Source organism: Penicillium waksmanii, assembly GCF_028829765.1.
Source record: "Penicillium waksmanii strain IBT 27052 chromosome Unknown utg000002l:1.0-3326099.0:1.0-3328782.0, whole genome shotgun sequence".
Taxonomy (NCBI): domain Eukaryota; kingdom Fungi; phylum Ascomycota; class Eurotiomycetes; order Eurotiales; family Aspergillaceae; genus Penicillium; species Penicillium waksmanii.
The window spans coordinates 2326637-2347319 of NW_026643249.1; the positions used below are offsets into that span (position 1 = coordinate 2326637).

The 20683-nt window shown below is 50.4% G+C and overlaps 9 protein-coding genes across 9 annotated transcripts; 4 read left to right on the forward strand and 5 right to left on the reverse strand.

Moving 5' to 3' along the window:
- Positions 1-446: 446 nt before the first annotated feature.
- On the forward strand, positions 447-1512 carry N7481_002559 (short-chain dehydrogenases/reductase; the record flags this gene model as incomplete). The annotated part of the gene is made up of 2 exons (XM_057261778.1): positions 447-1321; positions 1374-1512. The coding sequence occupies 2 exons, from the start codon at positions 447-449 to the stop codon at positions 1510-1512; spliced, it is 1014 nt and encodes a 337-aa protein (XP_057126710.1).
- A 768-nt stretch (positions 1513-2280) lies between these two features.
- Positions 2281-2662, reverse strand: N7481_002560 (uncharacterized protein; the record flags this gene model as incomplete). The annotated part of the gene is made up of 2 exons (XM_057261779.1): positions 2281-2404; positions 2457-2662. The coding sequence occupies 2 exons, from the start codon at positions 2660-2662 to the stop codon at positions 2281-2283; spliced, it is 330 nt and encodes a 109-aa protein (XP_057126711.1).
- Positions 2663-4847: 2185 nt separating this feature from the next.
- Positions 4848-5200, forward strand: N7481_002561 (uncharacterized protein; the record flags this gene model as incomplete). Its single annotated transcript, XM_057261780.1, has 2 exons — positions 4848-4880; positions 4952-5200. 2 exons carry the CDS (start codon positions 4848-4850, stop codon positions 5198-5200), a joined length of 282 nt encoding a protein of 93 aa, XP_057126712.1.
- A 1064-nt stretch (positions 5201-6264) lies between these two features.
- N7481_002562 (uncharacterized protein) lies at positions 6265-8829 on the reverse strand (the record flags this gene model as incomplete). The annotated part of the gene is made up of 8 exons (XM_057261781.1): positions 6265-6368; positions 6458-6644; positions 6716-7105; positions 7164-7528; positions 7588-7699; positions 7755-8263; positions 8330-8442; positions 8480-8829. 8 exons carry the CDS (start codon positions 8827-8829, stop codon positions 6265-6267), a joined length of 2130 nt encoding a protein of 709 aa, XP_057126713.1.
- Positions 8830-9659: 830 nt separating this feature from the next.
- N7481_002563 (DNA-directed DNA polymerase IV) lies at positions 9660-11981 on the reverse strand (the record flags this gene model as incomplete). Its single annotated transcript, XM_057261782.1, is given in 7 exon segments — positions 9660-10121; positions 10157-10825; positions 10887-11023; positions 11037-11250; positions 11306-11478; positions 11533-11821; positions 11886-11981. 7 exon segments carry the CDS (start codon positions 11979-11981, stop codon positions 9660-9662), a joined length of 2040 nt encoding a protein of 679 aa, XP_057126714.1.
- An 835-nt stretch (positions 11982-12816) lies between these two features.
- N7481_002564 (mitochondrial ATPase complex subunit ATP10) lies at positions 12817-13985 on the forward strand (the record flags this gene model as incomplete). Its single annotated transcript, XM_057261783.1, has 3 exons — positions 12817-13062; positions 13118-13266; positions 13364-13985. The coding sequence occupies 3 exons, from the start codon at positions 12817-12819 to the stop codon at positions 13983-13985; spliced, it is 1017 nt and encodes a 338-aa protein (XP_057126715.1).
- Positions 13986-14471: 486 nt separating this feature from the next.
- On the reverse strand, positions 14472-15304 carry N7481_002565 (putative vesicle transport v-SNARE protein Gos1; the record flags this gene model as incomplete). The annotated part of the gene is made up of 3 exons (XM_057261784.1): positions 14472-14975; positions 15044-15157; positions 15242-15304. The coding sequence occupies 3 exons, from the start codon at positions 15302-15304 to the stop codon at positions 14472-14474; spliced, it is 681 nt and encodes a 226-aa protein (XP_057126716.1).
- Positions 15305-15629: 325 nt separating this feature from the next.
- On the forward strand, positions 15630-16394 carry N7481_002566 (60S ribosomal protein uL29; the record flags this gene model as incomplete). Its single annotated transcript, XM_057261785.1, has 3 exons — positions 15630-15632; positions 15693-15832; positions 16163-16394. The coding sequence occupies 3 exons, from the start codon at positions 15630-15632 to the stop codon at positions 16392-16394; spliced, it is 375 nt and encodes a 124-aa protein (XP_057126717.1).
- A 623-nt stretch (positions 16395-17017) lies between these two features.
- On the reverse strand, positions 17018-20449 carry N7481_002567 (mediator of RNA polymerase II transcription subunit 16; the record flags this gene model as incomplete). Its single annotated transcript, XM_057261786.1, has 11 exons — positions 17018-17793; positions 17851-17982; positions 18041-18307; positions 18365-18475; positions 18538-18657; positions 18724-18943; positions 18996-19462; positions 19521-19764; positions 19841-20186; positions 20282-20316; positions 20351-20449. The coding sequence occupies 11 exons, from the start codon at positions 20447-20449 to the stop codon at positions 17018-17020; spliced, it is 2817 nt and encodes a 938-aa protein (XP_057126718.1).
- Positions 20450-20683: the final 234 nt, after the last annotated feature.

Genomic DNA, 20683 nt, shown 5'->3' on the forward strand with positions numbered 1-20683 from the left:
AAAGATATGGTCCAGCTGATGAGTCGAGGTCCGTCGGAATATACGGGACGGCAGCGGCCATTCCGACCCGAAATGATAAGCCCGCTTACGTCACCGGAATTCATGAGCTTAAACTTATTTTAAGCCTAGTGCTAAGACATCGGATATTTCGGGTTTTCCGTGCGCCGCGATATTCTCCTTTAGCAGCACGATATAGCAAAAAGCAAGACGCTCCCTCAATAGAATCCTCAGAGAATCACCGTACTATCATTTCCGCGTAGTAGTCGGAGTATCCGCTGCTGACCGATCCCCCCTATGGCTATATATATAGGCTTCGATCGCTCCCATGGAGCAGCTCAACCACAAAATCCATCAACCTTGGACAAAGACTTCCATCATAATCATCATATCATACTTTTTCCTTTATCGGACTCCTTGAAAAAGATTTATTCCACAGTTCTTCCAGAATGCCCGGTCCCGTATTTATTCTCAGGGGCAAGGTTTTCCCGCCTAAACAAATCACGACGACATTCGAAGGCAAGACCATCATCGTGACAGGGTCAAATACCGGCGTGGGTTATGCAACCGCCCTCAAATATGTCCAACACGCCGCGTCAACTGTCATTCTGGGTGTCAGGAGTCTGCAGAAGGGCGAAAAAGCAAAAGAGCAGATTGAAAAGGCGACAGGGCGAGCAGGCGTTGTCCAAGTATGGCAATTGGACATGGCCAGCTTCGAAGGTATCGATGCATTCGCCAAGCGAGTTGAGACCTTGAAAAAGGTCGACGTCGCTGTTCTTAATGCAGGTATCATGAGTCGCAATTTCAAGCTGTCTAAGAAGGGATGGGAGAACAATCTTCAAGTCAATACTCTCGGGACTGCGCTCTTAGCGATCCTTCTCACCCCAAAGTTGCAAGCGTCCCCAAGTGCAGATTCACCAGCACATATAGTTGTGGTCACATCGACAGGGCACATCGACGCGCAGCTGAAACCTCAAGACAAATCTCAGCTTCTTCACAAATACAACAGTGACCTTGGAGTGGGACTGTATCAGCAGCACGTGGCCTCCAAGTTGTTCATGATGTGGATCACAAGAGAGCTAGCATATCGCTGTCTCGATGCCAATGGCGAGCCAACGGTGATTGTTAATGATGCGTGTCCTGGTGCATGCCGGAGTGACGTTGCAAGAGAGTTCGACAGCACTCTATGGGCCATTGCTAAGGGCATCGGATCTTTCCTGATCATGAGACCTGCGGAGAATGGTGCTCGCGTGCTTGTTGGCGCTTCCACTTTAGGGAAGGATTCACACGGACGGTGGTGGTCTGCAGATGGAAATTACAGGCCGTGAGTTAACCTCCAAGAAGAGAGAATGGAGTTACGCTAATAAATACAATAGACCTGGCGGGTACATTACGAGTGATGAAGGCAAGATCTTGCAAAAGGCCTTGTGGACTGAGGTTGTCGATGTTCTTGAAGAGAATATTCCTCGAGTCAAGGATGTGATTGCGAGTCTGTCTGAGCGGAGGGTTGTATGATAGAAAGCGTGTTTTGTGATGTGTATTTTTGGGCATAAAGTCTCAACAAGGGTTCGCAAGAATTGTGGCCTCTGCACGGAATGTGATAATGTTGGTCCCCGGCTCTAGCACAGTCATTCTCGAAATCGCTTTGACCAATACACTCCGAGAAACTCCTAACTGCCCAATTGCCAAAGCCTTACTATAAATTATTCATTGAGAAAGTCACACGTGCATATCCTCAGGTTGAAAGTAGCAATAAAAGAGTTGGTGGAGCTAGAAATGGATGTTGGTCAAGACTCAAGATCAATCAGTAAGCGTGGAAATTGGTGGGGTTGGCAAGGGGATGGAGGTTACAAGTGAAGTGAAGTGAAGTGAATGTTTTGAGGCAGGAATACTTAGTATGGGAAGGTACAAGCAGGAAGATGTGGGCATTTAAATCGCTCCTGCTATTGTTTGGCTAGACTTTGCAACTAAGTAGTACACAGCATAGAGCTAGAAATGGCTTCCTAGTGTGGGTCATTATTATCGAACATGAGGAAGGCCTTTCATGATCGGCAACTAGCCAAGTCTGCAATGAGATTTTCGATACGTCCCATTCGATGGATTAAACTTCATCCACACCCTCCGATTCTCCTGTGTAGTCTGCTGTCCAATCTCCTCATTATCTCTCCATCCCCATATCCAAGGCCTCGTCGAACCCTTTACCCCAGCATGGTATGTATGACACAGATAGTAATCCGCAGAGGTAAACTGGGGTACTCCTCAGGCTCTGACTTGGGGGGGCAGCTAATCGTCGCTACCACCAGGATAATCCGGGGTAGAGAGAGACACCATGCGGGACTCAAGGAGGATCCACCAGACATCGGGAACATCACTCCAGCCATGATCCCATCCCTCGGCGACGACGTAGCTAAGAGAAGAGGTAAGCGGAGATTTTGACCAAAAGGACGGAGCGGACTAACTAATACGGAGAATTGATAGTTTGACCCAGAAAGGCAAAAGCAAGTTCGATCATTGTGAGGCTTGGAAAATGGCACCTGGTGACCATAAGTTCACGATACTTAGGCGAGTCGTGGCGAATCTCTGAATCGAGTCTCAGGGTCAGTCGCGGAGTGCGATCTCGACCCTCGTATTGGACATCGAATGAGAGGAATCTTAGGGTGAACATGTTGATAATATGCTGCCTTTTCGAGAATGGAAATAGTCACTGGCAAATTGAAAAAGTACTAGTGGTGGTCAGTGGAATGGTGGTAAAAGAGCTCTTTTGTTGTACGGAACCTCTTGTTTGTAAGGACTCTGACGAATGAAATATCGTGTAGTATTGAACGAAAGTGAAAAGGCTGAAGAAGAAACTTAGTTTTCGGTGGATGAGCGAGATGGTAGCTCCAGGCGAATGACAATGGGGTTTCGATTGATCTCCCTCAGAGCGGCCTCGACAAATTGAACGTTTGACAGTCCAGCGTAAACTTTCCCTCGGTGTATCTGGTCCTTGCCTTGTTGTTTTCGGAGGCTGGAACAACGACAGGGTCTTGTGCACCCTGGATATTGAGAGGGGGTGGTTCCAGGATATCCAAGTCAAGTTTTCTTGCAGGAAGGGCAGAAACTGGGATAGCGACAGGGCCAGGCGTCTTGGGTGCAATTTCAAAGGACTCGGAGTGAAAGAGTAGTGAAAACGCTGGACTGGTAGTTGCCTTCTTGTCTTCGGAGTCTGTAGCAATGACAGGGTTTCAAGCACCTTGTAAATGATTGGAGGTGGATAATCCCCAAGGTCGGCGTATTCAGACAATCGGCGAAAGGTATCCAGGTCAAGAATATGTCCTCCTGTTTTCCGTCTAGATTGTATTATCCGGGTGGGATAGAAGATCAAGATGGAGGTCGAGATAGTTGATGAATGTATCAACCCGTCTCTTGAATCCCGCTCCCGGTCGACCCGTGCCTCAAATTCCAGTCGCGGAGCTTTGAATATGTCGCAGAGAAAGGCGAACCTCGATAATAAGGACCCAGTAAGCTTCTCTGTGGAAATCTGGGTCACCGATTCCGTTGACCACCTTGCCCAAATGAAGTTCAATTGTATTAAACCCTAAAAGATTCAGCAAACAGCTGAACGAGTTGGTCGGATTCGTGATTGGGGGTCGTAAGACCAAACGTGGATGGAACTCGCGCCTGAACGGAAACTTGGTACCGCAGTGAGAGATCCAATGAGACCCGATGGCTGCTCTCAAGGAGAGATCGAATCCGAGATTGGAAAGCAAAATCGCAGAAAATAAGATGAAATTGGGAACTTGAGCCGGTAAAGCTTGAAAGGATGGACAGGTCTTCGGTCGAATCCAGAAATTTTGAAAGTGGCCGATGGTGAAGTAGTAAAGGTGATGAAGTGTGGAAATCAAGTCGATCCTGTGTGGTTCAGCGTTGAAGTTGACAACCTTGGAAGGAATAACAGAAGAAGGTTGTCCGGACGTCTGACAGGAAAGTTGTCTAGTCGAAGATCGATATTTGAGTTCGAAAATCAGCATGCACCGAGCGAGTTAATGAAAAGTTTCAGTGAAAGTCAGGTTGAAGATGGGCAAAAGGAAGAGATGAGAATGGTGTGTGGATGTGTTGAGGTGAAAGAGTTGGAAGGAAGGAACTCGAAGGACCTTGAATAAGTAACAAAGTAAGGAAACATTCACTCCTCATTGGGAGGGAACAAACAGAAACAATCTGATACCCAGTTGAGACTCTATAAACAGCCTGAGTCACCGGATAGCCTACTTCCCGTTCCCATTCTGACCTGGCAGGCAACAACTAACTACTAGTATGATTGTTCTATATAGTAATTGAGGAAGCATTTTTGTCTACTACAATTTCAAGAAGGCTACTCTCCAGGAGGTCAGTAGTGATATAAGGCAGATTTATGCCTCCAAGTCTGCTCCCTGCTCCTTGACGGCATCAACTTCTGGGGCCTGCCTATTCGGTCATGACAACTAGTTCATACTTTACTAGATACCCTATTAAGTTCATTCATTGTATATCATTCAGACAGATTCTATGGTCCGATGACTTGAAATTCTACGAGTCTCGAAAGCTCTTAACTCGGTATAGGTCTTAAGTCATCATATATCTAGTCCGAAGTCGAAGTAGACATGCCAGACATTTTAGATACAGGCCATTGGGATATTCTTGAATTCAGTACTTGCCAGTGGGCAACCACATGCCATAGAAATGCATACTAGTAGTATTCGCAGTGAATGCAGCACTTGACCTCGAAGTAAACCCAGCACCTTCCCATTCACCCTCACCCTCCCATCTACCTCTTCTCTCCCATCCCATCAACACCACCAACCCATCCCTCACTCACCCCTCAAACAATAAAAATGGCCCGCGGCCCCCAAAACCACAGCACAGAAGTACACCCCCCCCCCCTTCTCCCACCACAAACAAAACCAACTTGAAGATCCTAACACCATGACCCCAACAGCCCCGAAGCAGCGACCCAACTCTATCCCTCTACCTCCTCGTCTACGAAACCACCCCCAATGACGAATTCACCCTAACCCTAACAAACCCCGGCCTCCCCATCGTCCCAAGCTCCCCCTTCTACCGAACCCTCCAAGACCTCTGGTCCCAGCACGGAAATCGTGATGCAACGCCTAGTGTGGGTCTGATTCGAGCTGTTGCGGCGGATATTCAGCGGCAGCCGAGATTGTGGAGTTTGTACGTTGATTGATGTTTCCTGAAACAAATCCAAACTACCGTGGAACTTGGATCGAATGTTGAAATCGAATCTTTTACTGACGAGACATGGGCGTGACTAGTGCCATTTACCGCAGCTGGATGGATCACCATTCTGATCTGCACTACGTCCTCTTACAGTCTGCGCCTAATTCGAATGGGTATGGGAATGGGAGTAGAAATGATGGGTCTGTGGTGGGGTATTTGGGCTTGACTCCTACGTCTACGAGACGCGGGTCGCCGAGGCGGAGGAATCGGTTTGTGAGGGCTCTTGAGCAGGGGTATTTGGCTGAGGGGAGTAGTGAGGAAAATTGATTGAGTTGAGTTGAGGTGGTTTCTTCTTTCAGGGTTCTTGTGGATGCGTCCTTTGGGTTATATTGGTGTTCTTTCGTTAGGATGTAGTGTTCTATTCAAATGGAAGATGGGACCGGATGAGAGGAGAGAGGATGTCATTCTTTTGAAGAAGCGGAGTGGAATGGAATTGAACTGAATTGAGTGAAGCGAATTGACCTAAATTGACATTGTCCATCAAGGACATAGACATTCCTAGTACGCATACGCAGCGAGCGGGTATTTCTAGGTATTATTATGATTGGACACGAGGCCCTATAAAGATATCAAGAGTAAACGATATCAAGCAAAGAATTGGAAATCGAAGTCCGAGGCCCGAGCGAAGAAGTAGAGAGTCCCAACCCCACAGCACTAACACCCCTTTCCTTTGCAGCGAAGAGAAGAGACAAGAACAGAAGAGAAGAGGAAGAAAAGACGATCGACACAACCTAGGGAGAGGGTGAGTGGTGAAAGGGACGAAGAAGTATCCTCGCGAAAAGCATGAGAAACTTCTTTTCATCTCTCGCTCTCTCTCTCCATGCATGCCATTCATAGACCTGCTTTTCTTCTTTTGATTTTCATCTCCTTATTTATTGAATCGTCAAGCACCATTCTTGCACCCGGGAAAGGTTTTTTTCCTTCCTTGATTCTGAATTTTCCAGCAACAATTCAATTTCTTCCTAACATACAATAAAGGCTGGCTTTGAAGAGAAGAAATAATTATTCAAGCTAGGCGTTACTCGGCTGGAGAAGACCGGAGATGTGGTGGAGGTCCAAAGAGCGAGAGTCAGTGGGGTCAAACATCGCGTGGGCACGTTCTTCGACGTAGAAGGCTGGAGAAAGACAAAGTTAGCATTTGATTCCATTGACGAAAGACAGGCCAGACCCAGCAGAAGAGCAGGGCAGGAAGGGGCTTGCATACGGGAAATTTGAATCATGTCGAACCAGCGCATGGCGTTCTCGTCGCTGCCGTCGACGGCCTTGAGCGTGCCGTCTGGACGGACGGTAGTCTTGGGTGGGAGACTCCGCATACGGAGGAGCATGTGCAGGATATCGGCGAAACGCTCGGACTGGTTGTAGTAGTAAGGGGGACGCTTGTCAAGGGGCCACTAGAGCGGGTTGGGTTAGCGACTGAATGAATTGTGATGGGACCACGGCTGGGTGGCATGGCACTACTTACGCGCTGGGAAAAGTTTTCGTTATCCCATGAGCGGAAAAGCCAGCAGGTACGCTCGACGCAGTTCAGGAGGACGACGGAGACCAGGAATGTCTCGAACCAGCCGGTCTTTTGGCGCTGGAGCAGTCGACGCTCGAGGTCTGTGATGACGGATTTGCTCAATTGCATGGCACGCTTCTCCATGCCAGCTCGCAGCTGACTGCATAGTAGGGCGTAGGACTCGTGGTCTGAGACTTCTTCTATAGGGATACGGCCCTCGTCGGAAGTCTGGGAAAGGGAGTGCATGGAGGCGGGAGGGAGGGTAGGGTTGCAGAAGGTCTTCCAGCTGAGTTCGGTGTCCACCAAGACATGGGTGGCGACCCACAACTCCACTGCGCGCTCCAGTAGAGTATCCTAGACACTGTTAGTAGATGATTCTTCTTTTTGCTCACTCAAGTCCATGTATGCATACCTTCTTAGATTGGCTCAACTCAGAAGCCAGCAGGAGAGTGGACTTCATGAAGACAGAAGCTTCGCGCTCAATGAAGAATGGAGCGGTCTTCTTGATGTACATCTCGAGTTTGCTCGGAACATCATCAGAATCACTGTCCAGAAGATAGATCTCTTGCGGGGGTCCGGAAAATTGATCTTCGCCCAGACCCTGAAGCTGAGGGTCAAGTGCGGAAACAGATGCACGGTGGCCTTGAACTCCGCTGAAGGTCACAAAGACCATGCTTTCCTCAAGATGAGTCACTTCAATGCGGCCAGCGTAGTGCTCAAACTTGACCTGGTTCCTGATGGCACTGGTGTCGTGATATGCGAGGGTGGCATGTAAGTCTAGATGGGTCAGTTTCAATCGGTGGTAACATTAGAGACACGGGGTAAGCGTAACTTACTCGCGTTATAAAGTTCGAACTCCTCGGAGAGACGAGTTCGAATGCAAGGGTGTTTCCAGAGACGGGCGCTTTCCACGCTAGCGCAAGTTGTGCAGGGAGTATCACCGGAGCACTAAGAAGTCACATTAGTCGCTTGATGGGCATCTCAAGTATCAGGTCGTTCTTACAGGTTTCTTCAGCATACGGCAACGAATGCATGCGCCTCGCTTCCGCACTTCTTGAACTTCCTTCCGTCGCTCGGTACTGAAGCGGCCGCGCACCTTGGGTTTGGCCGGCTTTGTAGAATTGCCAAACTCATTAACAAATCCCTTTGCCTGGGTGTTGGGGTTCATCGCAATCGGACGCGGGTATGAGGCAGCACGCTGAGTAGCCGCGGTCAAGGAGGGATCGTGTTCCTGAAGACTGTCGAACAAGAGTTGCTCCTGCGTCGATAATTGCTGGTTCCACTGGCCTAGCTTCAGACCATCTGAGCCCAGACCATCCGTATCCATTGTCAAGCCTTGCGGCACCATCTCGTTGGCTGAAGCCGCAATCATGGAGAGCTGTGATTGGCGTGCATTGGATGCGGACTCTGGGCTGAGTGAATGATCAAGTGGTGGGGACATGGAAGTTGGATGGTCCGAGGTATGACTAGGCAGGGCAGGAATGGTGGGAGTTCCAGAGGGTTGAGAAGTTCCTGTGAAATGATTTGTTACCTTAAATGACCTTTGCGCAGTCGACTTCTGGGGCATTTCCCACTTACCAGTCATGGTACTATCCTCTTGCTTAACGTCCCCTTGCTGTGAAGCAGATGCCTGAAAGTCGGCCTCCAGCGCTGGGTCGACTACTACTGTCTTGCCCCCCCACGGTGACGGACTGGGTGTATTGAGGGCCACGCTTTGTCGTATCCGACGCACCCACCTGGCGAGAAGCTTCCGCCAGCACGTTCAAGCCGTCGAAGTTGGGACGAGTGAAAGAACCGTCGGCGGATTTTCCTTTACCACCTGGCGTACTCGGGTCCTTATTGGCGTCGCCTTCGGTGAGGTCGGGAAGTTCGTGGAGTCGAAGAAGAACGCGTTGGCGGTCCCGGAGAGGAATGGCCTGGCATTTCTTGACCAAGTGGTTGGTCAAGCTATCGATGCGCCCTTTGGGGAATTTCTCGCCACAGGCCTTGCAGGTATGTTGGTAGCGATTACTAGAATCCTCGAGCTTGGGACCTCGAATGAAGAACTCGAGGATAAGTTGGTTGGGTTTGCGTCCCATTGTGGTTGGCGGATGGCTTATGGGAGGGAGGACGAGGGAAGAGGAAAAGGGGAAAATGTCAACGTGTCAATGCCCCAGTTCAACAACGATTCCGATGTGAATTGCCAGAACGTCACGTTCGCAAAGCACCAAGTTGAGTTTCGGTGACAAAACACGGGCTTGGCCACAACACGCGCGGTCCAAAGCGCGAAGGGAAAATTCGGATGGAGGAAGGGAAGGGGGGAGAGGAGGGAAGAGGTGGGAGGAGGGCGAGGTCGATGTTAGACCAGCGTGGCAGACAGCACCACGACTGGAAAGTTATCCCAAGAAAAAGAGGCCGAAGTTCCTATGATGCGACAAACCGATCGCGATATGCGGCAAAACTGGGGGGGCAGTAGGAGGCGGTCTAGGCGGTTTGGGTGAGAGTCGCGAAGACGGGAGCTTCACCGCACACAAGGCGGTGATGAGAGGGGGGGAAAGGCGGTGATGAATGCACAAAGGCGGTGTTGGCGGTGATGGTGGGAGTATCTGAGATGAAGATGATGGGGGAGTGGAATGGAATAGCAGTGGGAAGGTAGGATGGAGCAGAAGATGAGGGGATGACGATGACAAGGGGAGGTTGCAAAGTCTGCCGAAATATGCAGCTTTTGTTCTCATTTGACTTTGGGCCTTTCAGCGTCACCCTGCGCATTCCATCATCTCCATCTACGATACATCCAAATATCATAAATATCAGAATTGTCATAAATTGGGAATAGGTATACCACAACATTTTTAACTATAGCTATAATAATAATCATCATCGTAATATCACTTGAATCCCTTTACTCCCCTCCCTCCCCTCCCTCCACTCAACAAATCCGTTCCTCGGGTTTTCGCCACGGCACCCCCAGCAACGCGAATATCCGCCGTTCATCGAGTGCCTCCAACAACCGACCTGGATTGGTTTTCACCTGCCCAGTCCGAACAACATCCCCAAATAATCCATGCTGATTTAAACACATTTGCTTTTTCCGTGCAAGTAACCGCATGCTCCGATTGAAGATATCATTCCCCGTGAAATATAGCAAAGCGGCTCCCAGCTCAGGCCCCGGTACAAAGAGTAGATCGATTCGTCGCCAGACCTTACTCCCCGGTAGGCAGGATGCCCCATGCCACTTTGATCCATCGTTATTGCGGTGGGAAGTGGCCAGCCCGACCTGAAGAAACCCTTCTTCAAATAACTTCGGTACAATCACGGTCATGACGACGGTCCGGACCTGGTCCAACAGAGCACCCGATTTGGTGATGAGACAATCGATGTCTCCCGACTCCTGTGCCCGCGGCGGTAAGAGCCCGAGACAATCACCTGCATCTCCTTGTCGGCCGTCTGAACCACACGTCGCACGATCGCCCCGTGGGCCTCAACCTCCTTGCGTGGGATGCGCTGCGAAAAGTCGTGGTAGTGCTCCACTCCGATGCGCTGGTTCGGGGTAAGAGTGGCTTTCATGCGAAGATCCTCCAGTGATCGATAACCCTGTGACACCCATTTGGTAGCTTGGGCGAGTCCAGCACCATAAACTCCAAGAAATTCCTGAATAACAAGGTCTTCAGGGGAGGAATTGGCATAGTCAAGTCGGCGGAGGTGATTGGTGCACACGATCTCCTCGATCTTGTCTGCCAATCGTTTTCCAATGCCAGGAAGAGCCAACGCTTGCTTTCGCGTCGCAATCTTCTCCTTTTGGTTGCGTAAGGTATTGACGGCCCTGCGATAAGCCATGGTCCGCCATTGATCGGCATTTCGCGTATAGTAATCCAACATCTCTTTCAAAACTTCGATTGTCCTCGCATTCGGATTATCTCGTGATGCATTTGGGTCGGATTTTCGCATGCAAGCGAAACCTCTCGTCCAGGAGGGACCCACCTGGCCTTCACCGTATGCTGCAGTTCGTGATTTCTTCTTGGCCGGTCCGGATTCTGACGAGTCAGATTCCGCGTCAGATATCTCGGCTAGAGACTCCTCATCCGAGTCGAGTGGCTAGCGTAGAAGTTAGTAACAACCTCAGTCTTAAATGCTTATTAGAATAAACGGTCCTTACCAGGTGGCTTGTAGCCTTGCTTTCATTTATTATGTCGTCAAGTGCATCCCTTTCACGAGGTTCTGTTTCGACCTCCGCATCTTGTGGGGATTCGCTATCGACAGTTTCCAAAATTGGAGGTCCAGCAGAAACGTGCTCTTTGGGGGGGACTCTGGTGTCGCTCCGGTGACATCTCTTTTTCCCGCCTTGGTCGTTTCAAGGGTAATGAGTCGGCTGTCTTCTGCTCGACCGCTAGAGCCGGCTCTTCCTTTGCAGCAGGCACCGGCGTGCCAACGACCTGGAATCGAGGGTATGATGGGTCCAGGAGCGAGCGATATGTGATGCATTCAGGAGGGTAGTTTTCGTTCACGAGAGCTATATTTTTCTGTGGCCCGATTATTAGCAGCACGTCGGCAAATCTTGGGAAATATCCAACGAACAGGAAAACACCCAAGCTTGAGGTAATCGATCAGATTTTGGTAGGTCAGCCTTTTCTCAGCAACGACATGCGTAATATGGGTTCCCCATTGTCGAGTCCATTGTGCACCATATTCGCGGGCTCGCTGGATACGAAGTCGTCTGGCGGGAGCAATATCGTCGTTCGGTATGAAGACTGGGGTGGATGTTAGCCTCGGGTTAGAAGAAACAAAGGTATAGGTTTTCATACAAAAGACTAGGCCTTTAAATACTTGTTGCTCCTCTGGGACAGACTTGAGCACATCTGCTTTCCTCTTCTTCGTAGAAGAGCCTTTGCCAGTAATTCCCGGCATGGTACCTGTCGTATTCGAGCGCTTGACTGCTCTCACTTTTGGCTCGGGTGATTTGGTGAATGTATGATTCTCATTCCGCCGAATTTCAGTGAGATGTTGAGACCTTTGTTCGGAGGAAGATTGAGGTTCCGTATTTGCTCGGATCAAAGAAGGCGGATTGGGAGAAGCAACCTCGACCGCGGCAGCCTGGTTTGAAATATCGAGAGGGGGGACGAGAGGCAGCAAGTATACTTTCAAAGGAAAGACCAACGCCAGGCCGATCATCGTCTGAACCGTCCAAATCCTCGAGAGCAGCAAAGAAAGCTGCCTTGCTCATCGCCCGTGAGCGTCCCATGGCACCGGCCATTTTTCACGAATGATCCCATCCACGGATACCAGTCCGTGGGACATGGCCGAGAAACAATATATTATAGAAAGAGCAGCCTGAGTAGACCATGGTATACTAGTATAAGGTAGCAGTCATGACGAGAATTAGCCAGCAGAGTCCGAGTCCAGACGCGGGTGCCTTCCGCGTGGACCGTCGCGAGGTCACGGGATCCCATTTAACCATTTTGGTCTGAGCAGTAGACTCAGTACTATGGAGTATGGACTTTGCGATTCACGTTCGCAATTGAGGCAGAGCGAATGAAATGATTTTGAAGTGAGGGTAGCCTGCCCCGGTGTCCTTGAAAAAGCCACTAAGTAAAGCGACCAATAAGTGACACACATATTTCCCGCTACTAGGTGTTTTTGAGTGACATAGAAACTCATCCTTTGAGGAGAATACTAGAGGGAGGGAGAAGAAAAAGAATCTAAGCTTTTATTCGAGCTCATGCGGCTTTTCACCGTATATACCTCGAGAATAGAGCGCTCAAAACTCGACTACATTTACAAACGCCGATCACTTCCTGACTAGTAGTAGATACAAGTCCCTGAGCATGCACGACATCCAGGAGTGACCAGTCCACCGGTGAATATGTCACATCCGCCTGTATTACAGATTACTTAATTTTGTTTTGTTTTTTCCAAGGTTTGCATAAAAAAATAAATGAAAAAGAACTCCTGTGTAAAATTATGCTCCTAATCACTCTAGTCAACCGAGCACTTTTGACCGGCCCACGTCATGTGACCTCTATCAGAGACGACTCCGGAACGCGTTGGACAAATCTCCCACCGACCAAACACCCCAATCCTAGCCCAAAATGTGGAGGAATTCACTGACCACCACCTTGAGATCGGACCTCCCCCTCCTCCAGACAAGTCGTTGTCTGAGGTGCCAATTTCGCGGCACCACGGCCCTCACGCATCTCCGCGCGAATGCCTCTCTCCGCAACTATGCAACCAAGAACAGCACCCCGAAACCAAAGGACGCCGAGGCAAACCAGGTATCCAAATCAACGAACCGACCGATAAAGACATCCGCTCCCGGAACCCCCGCGCGCCCCTCCGTCCAATTCCAACAAAACCAACCCATAAGACACACCCCCCCATCCAAGCGATGAGAACTTCATACCTCCAACCCTGGACCGCCCAATCGGCACCGCCGCACCGCCAGAGGCAGGCGAAAATACGGGCGTCGATAGCCGCAGCTATCGCCAGCGTCGAGACGACTTCGTCGACTATGATACGCACATCAAGCGCCGAAAAGAATTGTACGTGCCCTGTCCGGTGCCGAATTTCCCGACTTCCGTTCCACTTCGAATCCAGAAACGAGTAAGCTGGTAGACTAACAATCTAACTATTTTGCAGAACTCGACAAGTCGCCAAACCCTACTTCCGCGAATGGTCCAATCTCCGCTTCGCAGAAGGTAAAACCTTCAAGTCGAACCCGCGCCTCTTCCGCTCCGACAAAGCCCTCTACTTCCCCAACATACGCGGAACAACCCTCTCCTCGCCAAAGGACCCGCAAGACACCACCCCCGTTCTCGAAGGCAAAATCACCATCGTGAACCTATTCTCCAGCGTCTGGGCCGAGGGCCAAGTCGCGACTTTCACCGGCGCACCGCTGAATCCCAAGCTCGCTGAAATTATTGCGGCCGCTGGTCCGCTCGTGCAGCGGGTGGATATTAATCTGGAAGAGAATCGTATGAAGGCTTGGTTGGTGAAATCATTTATGTGGCGCATGCGACAGAAGTTGCCGGAGGCGCAGCATTCGAGGTATTTCCTTGTGCAGAAGGGGTTTACGGAGCTTTTGAAGGAGGCGATTGGGATGATGAATTCGAAGGTCGGCTATGTTTATCTTGTTGATGATTCTTGTCGGATTCGTTGGGCGGGGAGTGGTCCTGCTGAACCGGTTGAGTTGGAGACTCTCAATAATGGATTGCAGAAGTTGATTGCGGAGAAGAAAGCTGCTCTGCAGGCGGAGAGGTGAGAAACCCCCTCTCGCCAGATGACGCTTGGTAAGAAAGGAACTACTTAGCTCTACGGTCTGGTAGGGTGAGATTTCCTGGGTACGATATTTGCTGCGATGCGGCTCCCCCCTCTCAATTGCCTTTGTACATAAGATAGAGAATGTATAATAAACATAGACAGACGCCTTTTACAGGTCAGACCGGGCGTGCAAAAACAACGACAAAATAACAAAAGAACAGACTTATCGCCATTCTTGTCAAGCAGGGATAAAGGTTCCATAGGCAACATAATATCCCAACCCCGAAACGCCCAGTGTATGAGACAAACCAAACCAAGAAGTAAAAGAAACAAGAAGATGAACTTCGAGAGCTCGCTGGCTGCAACGGAGAGCAAGTAGAGGCAAGATGGAAAACGCATTGCAACCCGTTTAAAACGAAAGGAGAAAGAAAAGGAACCCCCAAAATAAATAGGAAAAGAGGCCCAGCCCATTCCCATCCTATCCCATCTAGTGGAAGTATAACAGCATCAAGAAACAAAGACCGATAAAAACGCCAAGGATGATAGAATCACGCCTTTTCTTCGTCCCAATCTTGCCGATCAGATAGTTTATGCCAGGCACCTGGCCCGCTGCGCCGACAATACGCCGATTAACGCTGGCCAGAGTTTCACGCTGTAGGCCGAAACTCTCATTGATGGAGTATGCCTGGCTGAGCACACCGTCGATCATGCTGTGGCTGTTTTCCACATGGCCCCGCTCCTCCAGCATGTAATCTGCCTCTTCGGCATTGGGGTTTGAGGCGCGGTATGCGTCGATGTCGGAGCGGACGTTTGAGAGGAGGTTGGCGCGGGTGCGGGAGTCGGCGATAGCGGTTTGGAGGCGGCGGAGTTCGCGGCGGTGGTCTTGGAGGATTTCACGGTGGCGGGAGAGGTAGTTTTGTTTTAGGGCTGATGATGTGAGGGTTGCTTCGGAGTCGAGGAGACGGGCGAGTTGGGCGACTAGGGATTCTCGCTGGAGAGGGTGTTAGCATGCTGCGGTGCTGTTCGTGGGTCATAGGGAGTGGGAGGTTGGCAGCGTACCTGCTCGAGGAGGTCTTTTAATTGAGACTCTAAGCGAAGTTCTTCTTCTGTTGGGTTTGGTGGGGGTTTATTGAGCGCGGCAAATTGTGCGTATGTGTGAAAGAGGTTCTCGGTCTGTTTGAAGCTGTTAGTCCAGTTGTCGGATATAGGATAGGATAGGGTAGAGTAGAGTTGAGCGTGATGGGGGGGTGGTCGTACCTGGGTCTCGAGTGAACGAGTCTGTTGCCGCAGCTGTGTCCATCCAGAGCCGGTGGACGTCATGGTGTAGGGGTGTCAAATAGTAATTAGAAGAGTAAATCACAGAGTCAACGAAAGTCGGCGCTGGATGACCCCGGACAGCCAACGTCAACGTGAGTGTTGAGCTAACCGTATTTGGAGGATTTATGCCTTAGTGCCTTTCTGCCTTAGCGCCTTGATGTCTGGCTTACACCGCCCTGTAGTTCTGCCATTTCCCACACTTCGCACATCACGTGCACGCTTAGTGTTGCAACTCGCTTAGCCCTAGTCCCACAACCACAATTTGATCCGGCCCGTATTGAAGACCGATTTCTCAACGCCAAACAACCGCACATACAACAACGCCACGATGGTATGTCCGCCTACGACGATCAATTAAGTGCTCTCGAACTGATTCATGTCGTTTTTATAGTCGTCCAAGGTCAAGGCTGGTCAGCTCTGGGGCAAGAACAAGGAGGAGCTCTCCCAGCAGCTCGAGGAGTTGAAGACCGAGCTTAACCAGCTCCGTGTCCAGAAGATCTCCAACGGTGCTTCGGCCAAGACTCTGCGCATGTGCGTATTCGATTCCGATCCATTCCCATTCCCACACACTCGATTTTGAAGAACAGGGGATCATTCTGCGAAGACCGGGGATTGTGCAAGTGCGATTGGGCGGCAACAACGAAAATTTCATCAGAATGCAAAAACACCATGAAAAGCGACAACGACGAATATACGACACATCACATCCATCACCGTTACGCACTGCACATGCACAATCCTACGGAATCGCAATTCCCCAGAAATCTCAATCTCGAACCCAAATCTATCCACCCTCCACACACATATATACACCCCAAGACAATCACTCCAGGTCCAGTCATACTAACATCTCGCCCACAGCCACGATGTCCGCAAGTCCATCGCCCGCGTCCTGACCATCATCAACGCCAACCAGCGCGCCCAGCTGCGTCTGTTCTACAAGAACAAGAAGTACCTGCCCCTCGACCTCCGCGTCAAGCAGACCCGCGAGATCCGCCGCCGTCTTACCAAGCACGAGGCTACCCGCACCACCGACCGCCAGCGCAAGCGCGCCATCCACTTCCCCCAGCGGAAGTACGCCGTCAAGGCCTAAATGTCGTCTTGTGTGGCTTGCATGATGTGTGTGTGTGAAGGATGATGGGAGTTTGCCCTTGGACTACATAAAATTTTTCTAAAAAGAAATCCGAGTGGCCGGGGTCGTTTTTATCTCTTTTTTTGTGACACTCCAAAAAATGGAAATTTGATTGTGTATCTTAGAAGGATGCAAATCGACTCTTATGACATGAATTATTAGAAAATTTCCCCCTTTTACTTTACCTTTTCCGCGATGTGACTGCGGCTCTTGGTCTGGTTTATTTGGTTGGGTCATGGAGTAATTGTAGATTCACCATGGTCATGTAGAATATTGCCCCTGCGCCCCCTCTACTATTGATCTTGGCCCGGTCTGGACGTCGTCGCTCTAGTACTAGTACTACTAGTAGTCGCACCGTCAACCTTCAAAAGGCATTTGGCAATGCGTCCATGTATTCTTGACTCGTTTGTGGAACAGGTGATTGGGAAGAACAACACTTAAAATCTTGCCTTGCTCTAGAAAGAACCATATTCTAGTACTATACACCCTGGCATATACTAGTTCAGAGGTCATCGAAAGAACGAACATACATGAAACTATAGACGCTAAGACATCCAAAACCCACACCAACCCTCGAACCTCAACTAGCCCGATCCCATAACAGCAGGTGTCCTCGCTCCCTGCAACGACGAACTCCCCCCAACAGAAGCTCCCGGAACCGCAGCACCAGCCTCGGTCTCCAACATCCACATCCCCCCACAAGGACAAGCCCGAAGAAGATTCAACTTAACAAGCATCTTAAAATAAGGCAACGATCTCGGCAACGAAGTATCCCCCGAAACCTCACAACACCGGACACACCTCCTTCGCTTCTGCGCCTGAAGGATCTTCCCATCCCTTCCCACCGCGAGCGGCGGTCTGAGAGGGACTTTCTTAAGAATATCCACATCGCGCTGGCGTCGGTACAGCGCTGTCCGCGCATCGGTTCCAAATCCAATCCAGCTGTAATCGTTCAGCAGGATGTCTTTGCGATTGATTTCTGCTTTGAGCGCTGGCACGGTTTGCCGGAGGAGTGTCGCTACGGCGCTGATTAGGACCGGTGGAATTCGCGCGCTGACGAGAAGTTCTTTTTCTGGTCCTGGGCGTTCGGCGTCGCCGAAGCCGGCGCCTTGGTAGGCGTGTTTCACGGCGGAATCTACGCCTGCGAGGAACTTTTCGTAAACGTCTATTCTCACGGGCGAGTTTTCGAGGACTTGGCAGATCTCTGTGTAGTAAATTCTTGAGTCGTTGGATAGGGTTGCTGGGTTTGTGTTTGCGAAGCCGGCGTGTACGCCTCGGAGGCCGCGGCATATGAAGCGTAGGAAGGCGCGGGACATGCTAGATAGGAGGGTGAGGAGGGGGATGGAGGTTGTTGATTTAACTGGGGTTGTGTTAGTAAATAGCTGGGCGGGGTAGATGTAGGATGGGTGGGAATTACGCTTCTGGGTAAATGCTTCCTGGTCGTTGAAGACATCCTCGAATTCAGCGGCTAAGTCTAATATTTCGCTGAGGACGAAGTGGGAGAAATCGAGTGTCCACTTTGCGTTGCCTAGAATCATGCGGAGAATTTCTGAGAGAATTGCGTTAGTTGCAAGTGATGTTGACGGGAAATTTGCGGGCCGACGTACCTGGATCGTAGGCTTCATTTGGTGATCCTTTAGTGTGTTGGAAGAAGAATGCGAAGAGAACCGAGGCGTGGCGGAGTTGAATGACTGCCCAGGGGACAGAGGATGCGAGTGAGCGTCGTTTCAATCTCCCATTGTATCCCAGAGCAGCCTGCAGGCTCAAACATTTTGGTATATAAGGATGGGTCATGAGTTTTTCTTGATCAACGGTGAAGTTGCAGTTGACCGGCAATGCGCGAAACGTCTCGGTGATAAGTGTCGCTTGGCCCTCTGTGGTTTATGTCAGTCATGGTTTAGGCTGTGGATATTTGTGACAGGGGAACTAACCCGCTGAGAGCTGCCTCAGGGCGACCATGAGAATATCATCCGTATTGACGTCTGCTCCACAGCCGCGGCTGAAGGCGAGTGTAAGGGCCGCAATGGCTGAGGAGAATTTACCTGTGGTGATCATTTAGTCCTGCAAATAACAAATATCAGGATTGGTAACATTCAGAACATACTCTCATCGTATAGACCCCCAGCCGACCCAAAGGAGTGCTCCATTAATCGTAGTTGCGGTTGTCCCTCGGAGTTTAGGGAAACTGCTGCGCAGGAGTTCGGCGAAAAGCTGATAGCAACTCCTATCAAGAAGCGAATGGCATGTCAGCAAAATTGTTAAGTGGGAGGCTTTTTCTGGGGAAAATTACCTGGCGCCTCCATGGGATACTGATACCCAGCCTGGGTCAGACAGGTCACGGTACTCCCGTCATCCAACCCATTAAATATCGTCATACCCCTTGTGTCGTAGAAAGAGATTGAACTGTCATCGTGTGTGACGGCAAGAGCGGTACCGTGCTCTACCATATCCACAGAGATAATATATCGATCGCAATGGATGTCTTCCAACCGACGGAGCTCCATTTTGGACTAGATAGCGTGTCAGCCAGAATCAAACTTTCAGAATAAAGGGCATGCCTACCTTAGGTTGAGCATTGCTTTTCTTCGACGGAACTTCGTCAAATTTGGGATGGAAGGCTTGCGGTGCTGATTCGAGGTGCCACCGTACAATCACACTTGGCGGCCCCTGTTGATCTGGGTAATCAGGTGTTGCATGAAGAGGTTTAGAGAAGACAGCCAGGATCCACGGGCTGGAAGTAGATCCTTGTTGGCCGTCGACTTGACCTGACATGATCTCCAATCTTGTTAATGAGTATACAGTGTTTGGGAATGGCAGTGACTGGGCCATTTGCTCATCGACTCCTCTGTCAATGTTCAGGAAGGGACTAGGCATATCCACTTTGCACTGAAGGATACGGAAGGAAGGGAGAGGGAATTGATTTGGATGTTTGGCCTGTGTTGGGTCCCATTGTGGCGGGTTCCAGTTAATTTGTACTCGGTATAAGCAAAGCTTCTGGCAGACTGAGTATGTAGCGATCAGAATTCCAGCTAGAAAGGAAGTTGTTAGCTGTGTGCTACGGCCCGATGAGCCTGGAGATGAATATACCTTGAGTTGAAACCATGGACGCGTGCGTTAGCAGTCTATCTGAGTAGCCGGTGTTCTTCAACTCGGCCGGCAGTTCTGCCCACTTGCTGTCTGGGTTCTGATAGATGAGCCGGATCTGGCCCGCTCGGGTCACACAGAGCAATGCGCCTTTGTTGGCGGGGTGAAAGGGACCAATTGGACGCCGGCGGAACGGCGAATATGTCCATCGACCACTGACTTTGGTAGCCTGGTGGAAGGCATGGACCTGGATGAAGCGTCAGGAGGTGGCGGGGATAATTGTGGTGGGTGGTATAAGTTGGCAACATTGAGGTTTGACTTACAGAGCGGGTTGTATTAAGCCACATCATCCCAACAACCTGGTTGCTATCGTCACTGGAGTCAAACAACGCTTGCCGCAGTCCAGTGATACTATTCAGAGCCATCGAGATGGAGTAGATGGAGACCCGGCCGAGACAGTCGACGACAGAGAGCTCGGAGCCGGTCTCGTTGCAAGAGAGATGGACGAGCGTGTTACCATTATGAGCTTCTGTGACGGTAGCCAAAAATGACTCCCCGCCCAGCACCCACTTGCCATCCGAGGGGCGGCACTGAAGATGGCGGACACTGACCCGAGTGCCATCTGGGGAGATATACGCGACACAACCAAGGCGAGACCAGGTAATCTTCCTAGGGTGGGTCAGTCTGGGGCCAAGAAAGGGCAAAGACGGGCAAAGGCAATATGTATCTATAAGATATCTGCCAGAATAAAGAGTGTCACTTACTGGCGACATCCTAGGAGACGCATCTCATCGAGGCACTGGGCGAGGCCTTTGGCGGGCATCGGCATGGACATGGGCACGGACACGGGGGGGTGGCAGCCCCAAGCCCAGGGAGCTGGACTCGCCAAAGAGATCATCAACATCGATGCCCCCCTCCATGATCAATGGCATAGTGTGGAGGTGGGACGGGAGGGAAAGTTATGACATGCGCAGGAGAGGAGTCAGCCCCGCATGGCTCTTGAATGCTTCGCCGATCGACGGAGTACCGGCGGTTGTTGATACGGGGAGGATCCGCCGAGTATCAACCGGGGCTCAGCTTCAATGGACGAAGAAAAAGAAAAAGAAAATGGCGTAGTGATGACAATCAGTCTGGGGATTATTGGAGCAGATAATATATGCAATGCA